This window comes from Enoplosus armatus, chromosome 7 (genome assembly GCF_043641665.1).
Source record: "Enoplosus armatus isolate fEnoArm2 chromosome 7, fEnoArm2.hap1, whole genome shotgun sequence".
Taxonomy (NCBI): domain Eukaryota; kingdom Metazoa; phylum Chordata; class Actinopteri; order Centrarchiformes; family Enoplosidae; genus Enoplosus; species Enoplosus armatus.
In genome coordinates, this window is record NC_092186.1 from 20015295 (window position 1) to 20028830 (window position 13536).

General features: G+C 41.4%; 1 protein-coding gene across 1 annotated transcript; it reads right to left on the bottom strand.

The window, feature by feature from the left end:
• Positions 1-555: 555 nt before the first annotated feature.
• Positions 556-12963, bottom strand: axdnd1 (axonemal dynein light chain domain containing 1). The gene is made up of 26 exons (XM_070909481.1): positions 12894-12963; positions 12075-12232; positions 11875-11978; positions 11672-11765; positions 11243-11328; positions 11092-11148; positions 10798-10906; positions 9915-10036; positions 9561-9701; positions 9261-9365; positions 8847-8967; positions 8322-8423; positions 8035-8195; positions 7744-7813; positions 6997-7231; positions 5794-6010; positions 5291-5384; positions 4313-4503; positions 3916-4006; positions 3332-3475; positions 2708-2782; positions 1922-1963; positions 1441-1542; positions 1245-1336; positions 778-917; positions 556-674 (listed from the first exon to the last, which is right to left on the bottom strand). The coding sequence occupies exons 1-26, from the start codon at positions 12961-12963 to the stop codon at positions 556-558; spliced, it is 3042 nt and encodes a 1013-aa protein (XP_070765582.1).
• Positions 12964-13536: the final 573 nt, after the last annotated feature.

Sequence of the window (13536 nt, forward strand, 5' to 3'; positions counted from 1 at the left end):
TATGATAGAGTTTCAGGAGATTTTGATCATGATAAAGAAAGTAATATCTGAGACAAATTAAATTATTTATGTGCAATTTAAAACGGAGTAAAGACTTCATGATAAATGTTTTCCTGAGTACACAAAAAAGTCAAACTTTTTGAAATGTCTGCAGAAACTTTATTATTTGGAGGGAAACAAAAACTAACTTGGAGTCAAAGACATGTCACAAGGTTAAACAAAGCCACGGCAAGCCATTATATAAATGGTAACATCATTATATTCCTTCACATACAACAGCCAAGCAGTCTGAATATTGGACAATCTCCTGATACTGGAAATGTTTTACACTACACTGGTAAATCATACTTTTGGTTTATTCTTGTTTTTTATTCCCGTTTCTTTTACTGGTTTTATGGGTGGGACTGTGGTGGAGTGCAGGCAAAGAGCTCCTCTCTGATCTTGTTACAACAGAGAAAAAACATGAAACATAAAAACCTAAAAGTGATAACTGGACGACTGTCCATACACTATACAAACATATAAAGTTGTAACACCATCAGATCACATGTCAGATCATCGTTTCTTGGTCCTTTTGGTGCTGCTTGTTGGTTTGGCTTCAGCAGCAGTGGTTTTCTTTGGAGGAGCAGGGGGTGTTACAGGTGGTGGAGAGGGTGGTGGTGTTTTCTTTTTCTCTGCAACACAAACCAAGGCATGTACCATCTCTATTCTTTAATAATATGTTACTGTCTCTCTGCCTCGGTCATAAGTTTATAGAAGTTTTTGTTCAGTCGGTACCTTCACTACTTTTGGGCTCCAGACTGGGCCGACCCTGCAGTTGTCTCTCCAGGTCCTGAATCTTCTCCAACGCTGCCTGCAGGGCTTCCTCAGCCTTCAGGGCTCGCTGCTCGGCACTCTGAACTTGCAGCTCTGAATCACTGACAAACACATGGAGGGAAATCTAACCTAGATGTCCACCGTCCATTTCTGAACAACCACAGAAACTCGGCTAATGTGTGGACATTCAACTGAACTACATAACTGTATATAAAGTAGTTAAAACTGGCTCCAACTCGAGTAGCTACAACAGTAAAATGCTGCTTGCACAAAAGAGCTAATAGCCAGCAAGTGTTTAAAACAGAACAAACTGGATACACATTGATGTCACTGCCATCCTTTTTTGGAGCAGTCATGAAAGAAACACAGTTTGGGAAAACATAAGGCAAAAACAAGTGTTCCACTCAACAATAAGAAAGTTAACTTACTGCAATTCCTGCTGCAGTAATCCTACTGTGGTCAGATCACTAAAAGCTTTCTGGGCTTCATCTGTCCCTGGAGACACAACCAGCTCCTCAGTCTGACAGACAAAGACAGACAGACGGACGGTCAGAGGGACAGACAGGCAGTTTGTCCAGTTCTATACATCAAAGGCACTGAAAGTGTGTGATAAAATGTTCTGACCCCATTCAGGTGGACACTGCTCTCTCCCAGCTTTCTTTGCGTAATGTCTCCATCATAGCCAATCAGCTTCACCACTGGGCTATCACAAAGCGTTAGCTCCTCCTGCAGGACAATAACAACACTGTTCACTTTTGGCAAGTTAGTCTGGTTACTACTGTTCAATGAACATCCAGGAAACAAGCTGTGTTCCTTTGATAAGACTCAGTTGTAAATGTCCCTGTATCCCTCAAGAGTTTATTTAATTCTTTAAAACCAAATCTCCAAATTCCAAGATACTCCAAAGATCTCCTGACCAAAGGGAACAATTAATATAATGCACAGAAATACTGTACATGTTTATCATGTTGTGTCTTCACAATGAACCATACGTCTAATTTCTCTGTTCCAGACAGGCCCAGGATTTTATTTTTTCAGATCAGACTGCAGACTACAATTTATCGACATACAATCCATTATATTATATTATTCACTTTATTAATACCTGCCCAACCTCTTGTTGTGTTTCATGTCCTTCAGCAGTGCACTGTGGAGAAACAAGAGGACCATCACTGCCCTCATCATAACATTAATTTGGTAACAGTTGTTGCTTACCTTATCTATTGCACATTATTATTATAACAAATTATGATGCATGTTATACAATAAATGGAAACCAAACAGTGCTGGTCAGGAAAATAAAAGTGTCACTATTCAACCTACATAATAGGTATTTTATACTGTAGTCATGGCCACACTAATCAAAAGTGAAAGTGTACCCCTTTCAGACTTCACAAAACAAAACATATTTTAGCAAACAATCATCTGAAAAGAGGCTTAAAGAGACTGACAAAGGGTTCATAGATTTGTTGCTAGACTCACTAAAAGCGCAGATGTCCCACACAGTGGAACCTTAATGGCTCTGGGTCTCAGTGCTTTGCTTAATGAAACTTTCGGAGGGCAGATATTTGCTGAGACAGGAGCTTCAACCATGATCCTTAACCATGAGTTTGTTAAATGACACACTGTGTAACTACTGGAACAGCCTGCTGCTCTTTATCATCAACAGCAATGATGCCTTTTATCTTCCTTCAACCTTTAACTCACTAGAAAATGATTGCTTTCTTTAAATGATTTAAACGTTTGGATAACCTTGTACATCTACAGTGTGTCCAGTACCAACAGACAGACTCCAAAATGACACTGTTCTGTTTTCTAAAGAATAGTCTAAATGGTTGCAGGGTGTCATTGAGCATTTCACTCCCACTCAACAGCTGTGAATATGACTCACTTCTCTTGGTTCTGCCTCAGTCTCATCGTTGACCTCACTGGCTGCTGTTGGCTCTGCAGAAACCTCTTCCTTCACCTGTAAGCACGCACACACACACACACACACACACACACACACACACTCACACACACTCACACACACACACACACACACACACACACACACACACACACACACACACACACACACACACACACAGCAATGGCCATCATCAAAATCACAAAAACAACACTGACTTGCTTTGGTGTCTGTCTCACTTCTCTCACCATTTCCAGATCTCAAACTTTGTGATGAGGTGATCACAATTTCATTACTTGGTTAGTATTGGTTACTGATGGCAGTGTCAGACCTAGACTGCAGTAAAATGGGATACTTGATCAATGGCAATCTCTCTTCTGATGTCAGCTCTACACTGTCATACTACAGTGAAGTCACTGTAGTATCAGTATCATTGTCAGTCACCTGACATCAGGCTTTCAAGCCATTTCTTCAATAATAAAGATATAGCGAAGTTAAAATATATAAGCAAATCAGCACATTTGTTTTAAAGTCATAATTTCATCATTAATGAACTATAACAAATTAGGTCTATCCGTGTGGGTTGTATTTTGCTCATCTCCTCACCACAGTCTCCATGCTGTCTGCTGGAGAGACCGGGACATCACTGTTGGAGGCGGGGTCAGCGTGTTTGACGGGCAGCTCCACAGGGCCACCTTTCAATCCTGAGAGCAGGATTATACAGGTCTCCACACAATCAATGCACTCCCTCTGAGGACGGACACAACAACACACACAAAGCACATGTGTAGGTGGTGCATAGCTTAAGTCTGTAACTGCACTATGGCTCCCTCTTCTGGAGTTTGCTTGGACAAACAAAACAGAGCTGTGTTTTTGGCTTTCATGGGTTAATTAAGCTCTCAAATCAAATCAAACTCTTTATGAACACATGGGTATGTGTACAAGTATTAACCTCAACATGAGATGGTCAAGTGAAATGTTAATGGTATCTTTAAGAAGGCAGTCTGATAAAGAAGAGTTGATAAACACTTGTGTTGGCAGGTAAGCAACCACCATTACAACCCTGCTCTATCCTAAACATATTGTTGTGTGCTAAAAAAGTGGGTGATTGATTTCATTGTTCAGCAGAAAAATGCTGCCAGTTGTACACATGGAAAACACAACAAGCGATTCGGTCTCAAAATGTTTACCTCCAGCTTTCTGCATTCATCCATCTCATTTTCACCCTCAACCTCACGTGGGTTCTGCAGGATCTGCTCCTCCAGAATCAGCTTGCAAGAGCTGGAGTCAAAAGCAAACATTTCCTGATGAGTAAATCCTGGAGAAAGTCCTCCTCTGCTGATCCTCTCCCATCATGTGTACTTTCAATCTTAAAGAAACTAAACATACTTTAGCCATCATTTAATTTATGTGTGTTGTTAGGTAGTATCTGTAGTGTCAAGAGGTTATCATTGCACTCTGTTGTAAAATTCAGTTCGTAACTTGTGTAAGACAACAACAATTGTACTATGCACTAGTTGTTAGTTACTCTGGTTAAGAGCATCTGCATAACTGTTGTTTGTAAAAACGGGTAAAAACTTCTGGTACCTGGTGATGTATCTGGAAAAGTAGTCCAGTTTCTCAGCCAGCATCTTGGCATCCTCATCCAGTGTCTGTAGTGAGATGTTCATAATGTAGTGGTGTTCCTGTTCTTGGTTGTGGTCCTCGCTATGGTCGGGTACCATGAGGAGCAACAGATCCAAAATCCAGTGGGTCAGAGCCTTGTGAATAGAACTGACCTGGTTGGAGAGGAAACACTAAAACTCAAGACAGCAACTTTACAGCAAATCTTTTGAACCAAAGAAGAAGTGAAAAGGGTAACTCAAATGAAAAAAGAAAATCAGTTTCCTCTCCCTCAACAATCATTGAGGACATGTCCCTGATCAAGGAACCACATGGACTGAAACCACAACTGCTCTGGTAAAGCTGCTCAGTGATAAACACTGAAAAGAACAGAAGTCATCATACTGGGCAGTTACATGTTATCAGTAACTGCATGAATGTGAGGCACAGCGTTGTTGGAAAAGCTTAACAACAAATAGGCTATACAAAGAAAAAACAATGAAGCACTAAAGACGGCAGGAGGTACCTGGAATTATGTGGGGTAAATGGCAAAGATCCACAAGAGAAGTGTGATTTAGAGCCAATGCTGCAGAAAGAGGAAGTGAATATGGCAGTAAAAAGGACAGAAAGAGGGAAGAATTGAAAAGTGAAAAAGAAAAGTGGACTGATAGATGATCTTCCACTTCCAACTCAAAATAGTGATACATCAAATTTTAAAGTTTAAAAAATGTAGATATGAAGAACATCTTTGCCCTCATTTGTTGTAGACAAATAATTCTGAAAAATCAATCAACTCATTAAATATTTGATAATGTAGTGTAGGAGGGATCACATTCATGGAGCTGATATGTTTGTTCCAAATACTTGATGGAAATGTACTTAAGTGACTGTAGTTTTTGTAACATTTTCAAAATGTGTGTAAACCTCCGCTGACAGTTTGACTTGAACCTGGTTGGTACTCACCTCCTCACTGAGTCTCTGGTTCTCACCATCAGTGAAGTTGGACAGGCTGGTTATGAACTCCTGTACTTTTTCTAACACCTTTTCTGTGTTCGTACTGTTTGAACAAACACACAAAACAGAAATAAAGAACTACCGGAGAATATTTCAGTTTCAGTATTACAACACATGCAGCCTTGATTTCTCTCTAAGTTGCATCTTTTATCTATGTGTTCATAAAAGCTCAGAGACTTAGATTGTCTAAGAAACTACACATTTTCTTGAGTGTTATTAAATTCAAACAAAAGCCTTTCCCCAAAACGTATTAATGGACAATTATTGCAATTAGAAGTAAAGTAGAAATTAAAGGTAGACTAAAAAGGCAACATGGAAAAATCTGCTTTGATTTTTGTTGATTAAAGACTTTCTCATAATAGGTCATTGCATCCATAAATTTAAACCCTGGAGAGATATAAGTCTTGTGAGAACTCAGGATAACTAGTAATGCCACTGAATGAAAAACTCACTATATGTCAGGCTTGTTTTTGTCCTTTTCGTTCTCTGTCTGCATGCTGAAGTCATCCTTCAAGGCTTCGTCACACAAACTCTGCCAAATGCGCAGTGCCTTCTCCAGCTTCAGCCAATCAGAGACAGACATCATTTCTGGCCGACCAATCACTGCGCCAAGCTTGGAAACCCAGGACTCCATCAACCCGAGCAGTGACGTGATCTGTCTGTGGATCCCTGTAACAGCATGGCTGGAATCAGTTTCAACACTTTAGTCCATATTTCAATGATTATATCCCACAATTAGACCCATTAAAACATGAAGCTAGAATTACCACCCTGCAGTTGTGTGCCTCCACCTACCAGTCAAGTTGCAGTTTACATCCATGCCTAATGAATAATTGGAAGGAATTGAATAAAAGGTATAAAGTGTATTTTTTTTATCTGGAATCACCAAATTAATTCTTAAATTATGGCTAAAAACAGATTTTGAGGTCACAATGACATTTGACCTTTGAGCCAAAAGTGTCACATAACGGTAACGTAATGGTCTCCTCTTCTGTTCCTGAGTTATGGTGTTGAATAATGGCCATAAAAGTGTTTTTCCAGGACATTTTGATGATGATGATGAAGTTGACCTTTGATCTTTTGGGTGACAAATGCCATCGCTTCATTGTTGTATCTCATTAAACATCGGTGTTAAATTTTGTCATAATTACTGCATCAATGTTTGAGTTATGGCCAAAAAAGTGTTTTGAGAGCTCACAGTGACCTTTGACCTTTGGCCACCAAATTCGAATCAGTTCATCCTCAGTCCCTCAAGGCGTCCCTGAGATATCGCGTTTGTGATAATGGGACAAACTGACAACCCTAAAACATAGAGGCTCTGGCCAGACTATCACTGGTGCAGAGGCATAAAAACAAGAGACAGATATTTTAATATCTCGTGTGATTCTGTGTGTGTGTGTGTGTGTGTGTGTGTGTGTGTGTGTGTGTGAGTCAGGACCACACACCGTGACACTCACCAAGGTCCTGATTTTGCAGCTGTCAGCAGTTCTGTTTGTTTACAGATATCCATTTGGACTACAGTCAAGCAAAAACTAAAGCAGTGCCAAGTGGAAGTGTGTACTTTACTTGCCTGTCTGTATGCCTCAAAATCAGTTTTTTGCTTATTTAAAATTTCTCAGAAAAGGATTCAAAATCGTGTTTCTATAATCCCTTACCACCCTCTCCACTGACTTGCGTGTCCAGCTGTTTGAGGAGCTCAGATAAGACCCTGTCCAGCTCTCTTCGGGCCTGCTGGCCTCCAGGTGGTTCACCATCAGGAGAAGGGTGTCTTCTGAACAGCTCAAGGCTCATTTCCAGCCATCTTTCCTGGACACGGCCAAGCTCGGCCAATATCTGCTGGCAGCAAAGCAACTTCTCACCTTGGTAGCGCTCGCACTGGAGGGCCAACGTCTGCAGAGAAACAGAACACAAAGGAAGACTAGTGTGTGACCAACATTTCAACATATCAATCAGATAGTTGGAATACAATGTAAGCTGCCAAAATGGCCCCTACCTTAGGAGACATAAAAATACTTGGTCTAAAGTCTAAAGTGTTCAATTCTCAGCTAAGACCAATGCAGGTAACTTTTCACAGTTAATTCATTTCCAATTACTAAAATATTTTCAAACAGATGACACAGATGAGTGATCAGTGGTAGACAGATATGAGATGTGATGAAAGAGACAGATGACAGAGGTGAGAGACAGCAGGTGTTGAGGTGACAGCAGATCAAACGTGACAAGTGATGATAGATGGAAGTCGTAAGATGATGTGATTAGATCAAAAACACGACGATGATGAGATTATTGTCAGAAACAAGAGACATGAGACAGACGATGAAGGTGAGATAAATCAGGTGGATAACATCAATGAAAACTGATGAGAAAAACAACACACAGAGGAAGTAAATGTACTCTCTTACATTTGACCACTGCTTCAAATCAGCATGAATCTGTTCCAATGAAGCTTTCTCATATTTTGGGTCAGGACACCTTGAAATAGAGAAAGAGCATATTTGGCAGAATACACACACAGAACAATTCAACTCTTTAATAAATTGCTATCAATGACTGTGCTGATCATGGACACCATACTGGGCGTAAAGTCTCAATAAACGTGCTAAATTAGGTTTTCTGTAACTGATGGCGCTTTATAATAATAGATAATCGTAAAACATTAAATAATCTCCTTTGGTATCTTAGCTTTTCCTTACTTGTTTTGTGTGGAACAGAGCCACTTGGCGATGCCTTGCTGGATGGCACTGATCTGTTCACACTGAGCATGCTCAGTCTTCTTCAGCTGGGACATGAAAGCAGTCAGCTGCCCTTTCCAGTAGCCAGTAAGCTCCATGATGATATTCAGGTCCTCTGTGTCCTACAGCAGGATGGTACATTCAGAGTGGAACTGAACCACCAGTGATACTTACAAAGAGCCACCTGGTTTAGTGTTTTCGCCAGGAGCAATACAGAAAATGTTAAGAAATAGGAACTGCATTGTTACCTTTGAAGCGAGGTAAAGGCTGCAGTGCTCTGCTGTCTTGGACCAGCTCTGCTCGCTGATGTGCAGCCGACTGATCAGCTGCAGCTTCTTCACACTGATAACCTAACAATCACAGAGAAATGTACTGAACTTGTTTGGATCAACCTCAATTAATATTGTTTGTTCTGAGCATCTTTAAGTAGAAATTTTATCACTACAACCCACAAATTATAGTGATGATAAATGTGGTGGGGACGGCAAAGTCTTTGTCATACTATCTCCTTCAACACTTTACGTTGTCGGCTGGGGCCTCTGACAAAGCGGGCTATAGCTATCCATATGCTAAAACAATCCATATTAAAAACTTTCTCATTCCTTCTGATTCCACAGCTAAAGCCAGTTGACCTACCATTTCAGAATCAGAATCAGAATAAGAAATACTTAATTGATCCCCGGGGGGAAATTATACTTTATTCAGCACCACCATCACATGAAACTAACACACGAGGTGAGTTGAAAGAAAAAACTACATTATGGCTCACACACCTTGAGGGCGAGGCAGAAGGTGAGCTGGCTCCAGTAGTCTCTCTCCTCAGTCATCTGGAGCAACTGAGCCTCAAGGCGACCCCTCTGCAGCTCATACAGCTCATGGTAACCCTTGACCACACTGAGAAGAGCACATGGACCATTTGAGAAGGAACACCTGGTCACATTTTGTACTTTTGCACTGTTCGCTTACTGAACTCCGGCTCCATCTCCGGAGAAAATGTTTTTTTTCCCCTCTCATAATACTTTGTATTAATAGTTGTCATTTTGTAATCAAGGTGCAAATTGTTTCGCTTGAATAAATCACTCATATCGACCAGATAAATAAGGCTCATAATGCTGGTGATCAACTTGATGAAGATGTGACTTGGACTGAATGAGCAGTAGTTCACTTCAGTCCTACGAGGGACTGACTCTGTGTTGGTGTGAGTCTGATCGAGATCCCCAGCCAGCTGCCGGTGAGCACGCTCCACCTGCTGGGAAACAAGGGCATCATGGTCTCTGATTCTGGACAGTTCCCTGTGAAGAGGACGCACACCCATAAACACACACAGAAATGAGCGCAGACATTTCTCTCATATTCACACATTGTAACGAGTGCTATTATTTTCATTTCTTGTATTTATTATTTCCTCTTTAAATAGAATCACTCTATGAACACGAACAGTATATTCATTCATCATGACCCAGCAGCCTGACCCCAGACCTACGTACGTGCTGAGCAGCTGGATGGATGTCTTGATGCGGTGGATCTCCTCTGTGAGCCGGCGGTCCACAGCCCGCTGCGCCACTGCCTCAGTGTGCAAAGCCTTCAGGTGGCGGGGGATTCGCTCGAGCAGGGACTGGTAGCGCTGTCTGGACACACAAACACAGGAGCTGCTGGGAAAAAAGGCTTCCTGGGGTCATTACTGGAAAAGATTTTCTGAAAATGTCATATTTCTCCCAAACTATGTGTCAAAATATGTTTCAGAATTCACTTGAGGTAACATAAAAGGTAATACAGCTGAAGAATCTTGCTTCATTTTATATGAGTTCTTATTTACATGTCCTAATGTGACAGCTGCTAACCTGAGTTTGGCAAGCAGCTGTCCTCTCTCAGCACAGCTCACGGTGACCTGCCTGATCAGTTCATGGAAAACAATGTTGTAGATGTTCTGCTCAACCTGCACCAGCTCCAGCAAACCCTGCATCTGTAAGACATGTCATTGCACGTGTTTATAACATGTATAGGTGGCTATACTTCTATAAGAATCTCTGAGCTCTTTTGTTTTTCATGCATACATTTTACATCTAAATATGTTGTGGTTATGACAGCAGAAAGTAACACACTCTAACAGTACGCTCTGCACATTGTGTTTTTGATGAGGCAGGAAGTAATACACATAAATATTCAAATCCCTATAAAAGCAGCACAAAAGCCTACTCTTAGTTAGTGTTAATAAAATATCCTCCATCATATTTTCATGGGTTGAGTGTGTGGTCACTACCACAAACATCAGCACTGGTTTATTTTTTATATTCAGGATCGCCCTGGTATTTTGCACATTTTGGTCCATTTAAAAGTTTAAAAGTTGTATCAGTATGTGTTATTCTCTGTACATGAGTGCAGCACAGCAGTAGTGTCAGCCGAGTCTGACTCACCGGATGTAGGATGCTGGGATAAGTCTGCCATTGGCCGACTATTTCAGTCGGAATTCTCCTCCCCTTCCGCTATCTGCGTGTGACCGTTTTACTGCACCGCCGCTGCATCCTGGGCTTAGCGCTGCCCAAGACGATTGTCATTGGTTTAAAGAAATACAAACACGCCAGATTTTTGTCCCCCTATCCCAGAATGATAATGGGTTGAGCCAGACCTTTCTCCGAAGTGTGGAGATAGGTCTGGCTATGCGAAACTAGTGTCAGCCATACAGGCAGAGCGGCCTGTGTACTTCCTGCATGTCTGTCTGCCTACCTGGGAGAGCTCAGTCAGCTCCTCACTCTGCTGATCCACTCCGGCCTTCACCAGCATGTCGTCCATCATCCTCATCAGCTGGACCACTTCCAGTCTGCCACTGGGCTTCCTGGACACACAGAACACACACACAAATCTGTATTACTACACTTTTAAGGACTTTCCTTGACAACAATGTATCTAATCTACTATTAAACTGTACCATTACTAATCCAGACAACAAAATCTCCCAATGAAGACTACTCGAATACAGTTTATATCTGTAATTAGATTAATTCTTATTTTTGAACTCACAGTGAAGGGAAGACCCGCAGCTTCTGCTCGTCATCCTGCAGCTGCACTGTGAAGGCACTGACAGAAAAACGAAATTCCAATTTGACAACGATAATATGAGGGTGCAGAGTTAACATGAATAAAGTGGATGAACATAATGAAGTAGACTCACTCCTCATAGAACTCAAGGCTCCGCAGCCCTTTGTTTTTCACAATGTGATATTCTTCCGGGATCAGATTTTCTGAGACACTCAAGTTCTGAAAGACAGAGTGGCTGTGATTGTCACCTCACACTGTATACTTCTGTACATGTACAGATGAATGGCAATAAACGTTTTAATAATTTGACGTCAGTATTATCGCTGTAAATCACAGTATTTTTTTATTGCTTGCTGAGCTGGGACATCGTCTTCATTTGTCACATTGGGTTGGTTTTGTTATGTTGTAAAGCACTGCTTTTGATTTTGTGTCATACCACATATGCTGCTAAGAAAAAATACTCAATCAGGTAAATTATGACAAATTAAAAATGGAAATTAGGGCACATTCTCAGGCCCCTAAAAGACCTGAAAGTCAAAACAGGTCGGATGTGGCAGCTCACCTGTGTGTCGCCAATGCCACTCCTGTCAGTTAGTGGTGGCAGGGGTGTTGTCTTCCCCTGGGTTGGCATAGCATCACATAGAAACGATATATCCCTGTATGGACACCGTAGGAACATAAAAGAAAGAAACATGCAGTCTAGTCTCCTTAGATCATCTGCACATTGCAGAAAGCCAAATTTAAGACGTTGTTGGTGTAGCTGACCTGCCGGCTCCAGTCAGGGACGTTGGCTGCTCCAGAAAGTATTTGTATTTCTTGCGTCCGAGTGGGTGATGCCAGACTGCATCCGGCCGTCTGATTCCGCAGCCCTGTAAACACACTGAGTCGTCTTAGGAACACCGGTGAAAACTGATTTCAGAACAGAAATATTAACCCTCCTAGATATAAGAGGGGCTTGAATATACCTTGCAGTGCCGATGGTGCGCAGTGTGCCCCAGTGTGCTCCTGTTGCAGACAGTGGAGGTAAGGCTGACCAGCAGTTCATCTGGAATGATCGGGTTGCTGACAGGAGGAAGCTGTTTCTTTCTGCTCTCCACTGGGATGTGAAAATTCAGTTCCGCCACTGAGAAACAAACCAGTTGATGTCTCACAGTTTGATGTTTCCATATATAACAACGTGTCCGTATTGCATCATGCACAAGGAACAAGGAGATATGTTAACGTTACTTCATGCTTCCCATATTTGGTTTATCAGAAAATATTGTGCATCAGATGGAATATTTTTGTTGCAGCTGGAGGAAGAGTGAAAGAGTGTTTGGGGAATCTGGAAAGCAGTGAGTGATAAGACAATCTGCAGAGTATTTCAAACAAGCTGTGACTTATTGGTTATTAGTTTTCCTCAAGAATATATAGTCCCAGACTCTTTCAAATTAAACAAAAACAAGTACATACACAGTCAAATATCATAATTGTACTTTTCAAAAGATTTAATATTCATTCAGCCATCCACCGTTTTTAGTTTACTGATCTGTTCTTTCATTTTATTTCCCAGGATTGTAACTTCCATCTTCCATCATTGTCAGTCAGGTTTGTCTTGTATTTATCTTTGAGGTGGCTGTGTGAGGCTGTTTCTATCTAACTTAAGTTACTGTATGTGTGTGTACGTGTATGAGTAATGTTTTCCAAACATTAGCTAACATCATTTTGTGTGTTTATCATCCACCTGCTAGCTGAGCGCTGTAACGTTAAGCTAGTCTCCCCCACCGACCGCACAGTAACGTCACCTCTGGTGTCCGGTGTTTGCTCCGGCCTCGATGAACTTGGCGCTGAACTGGCTCTCATGGACGCAGACATCCTGGACTCACGGTGGAGACGTTACAACGAGGTTTTGGCAATACTATTCTGAAACTTTGACAAAGTCGAGTGGGCGAGAAGCCGGTTGTATTTGCGAGAAAGAGAAAAAAAAAAAAGAACCGTCACTTCCACTCTCCTCTGGGCTTCAACTTCCTGGTCGCGTTGCCATGGAAACGCCTAGCGCTTGCTGAAGTTTGTTTATGTTGTCTTTATCTTCATCTAGACATCTGTGTCCTTTGTTTTTTTTTTATCCAGTCCATCAGTGCAGCACACTTTTACTTTTATACTGTCTGACGCCTTTGACATATGAGTGTGAGACAGAGGTCAAGCAGTTTATAATACTTTTTCCATATCACTACATTTACCGGAGTCCCAACAGCACAGAGCAATAACAAAGAGCATACAGAGTAATATGGATGAGATCACATCGACAATATTCACTGGACGAAGTCATGTTGAAGACAAGCGCCAAAATTCGAGGCGTTTTGTATTCTGTTCTTTCATTTAAATTTGGAACTACATAATATGGCGAAGATTAAGTGACAGCTGGAAGAGTGTGTGTGTGTGTGTGTG

Coding starts and splice junctions, on each gene's coding strand:
- axdnd1 (XM_070909481.1), bottom strand. CDS start 12,963: ATGTCTGCGTCCATGAGAGCCAGTTCAGCGCCAAGTTCATCGAGGCCG. Junction 11,329..11,671: donor GTGGCATTGGCGACACACAG/GTGAGCTGCCAC, acceptor TCTGTCTTTCAG/AACTTGAGTGTCTCAGAAAA. Junction 1,337..1,440: donor GCAGTGTCCACCTGAATGGG/GTCAGAACATTT, acceptor TTTGTCTGTCAG/ACTGAGGAGCTGGTTGTGTC.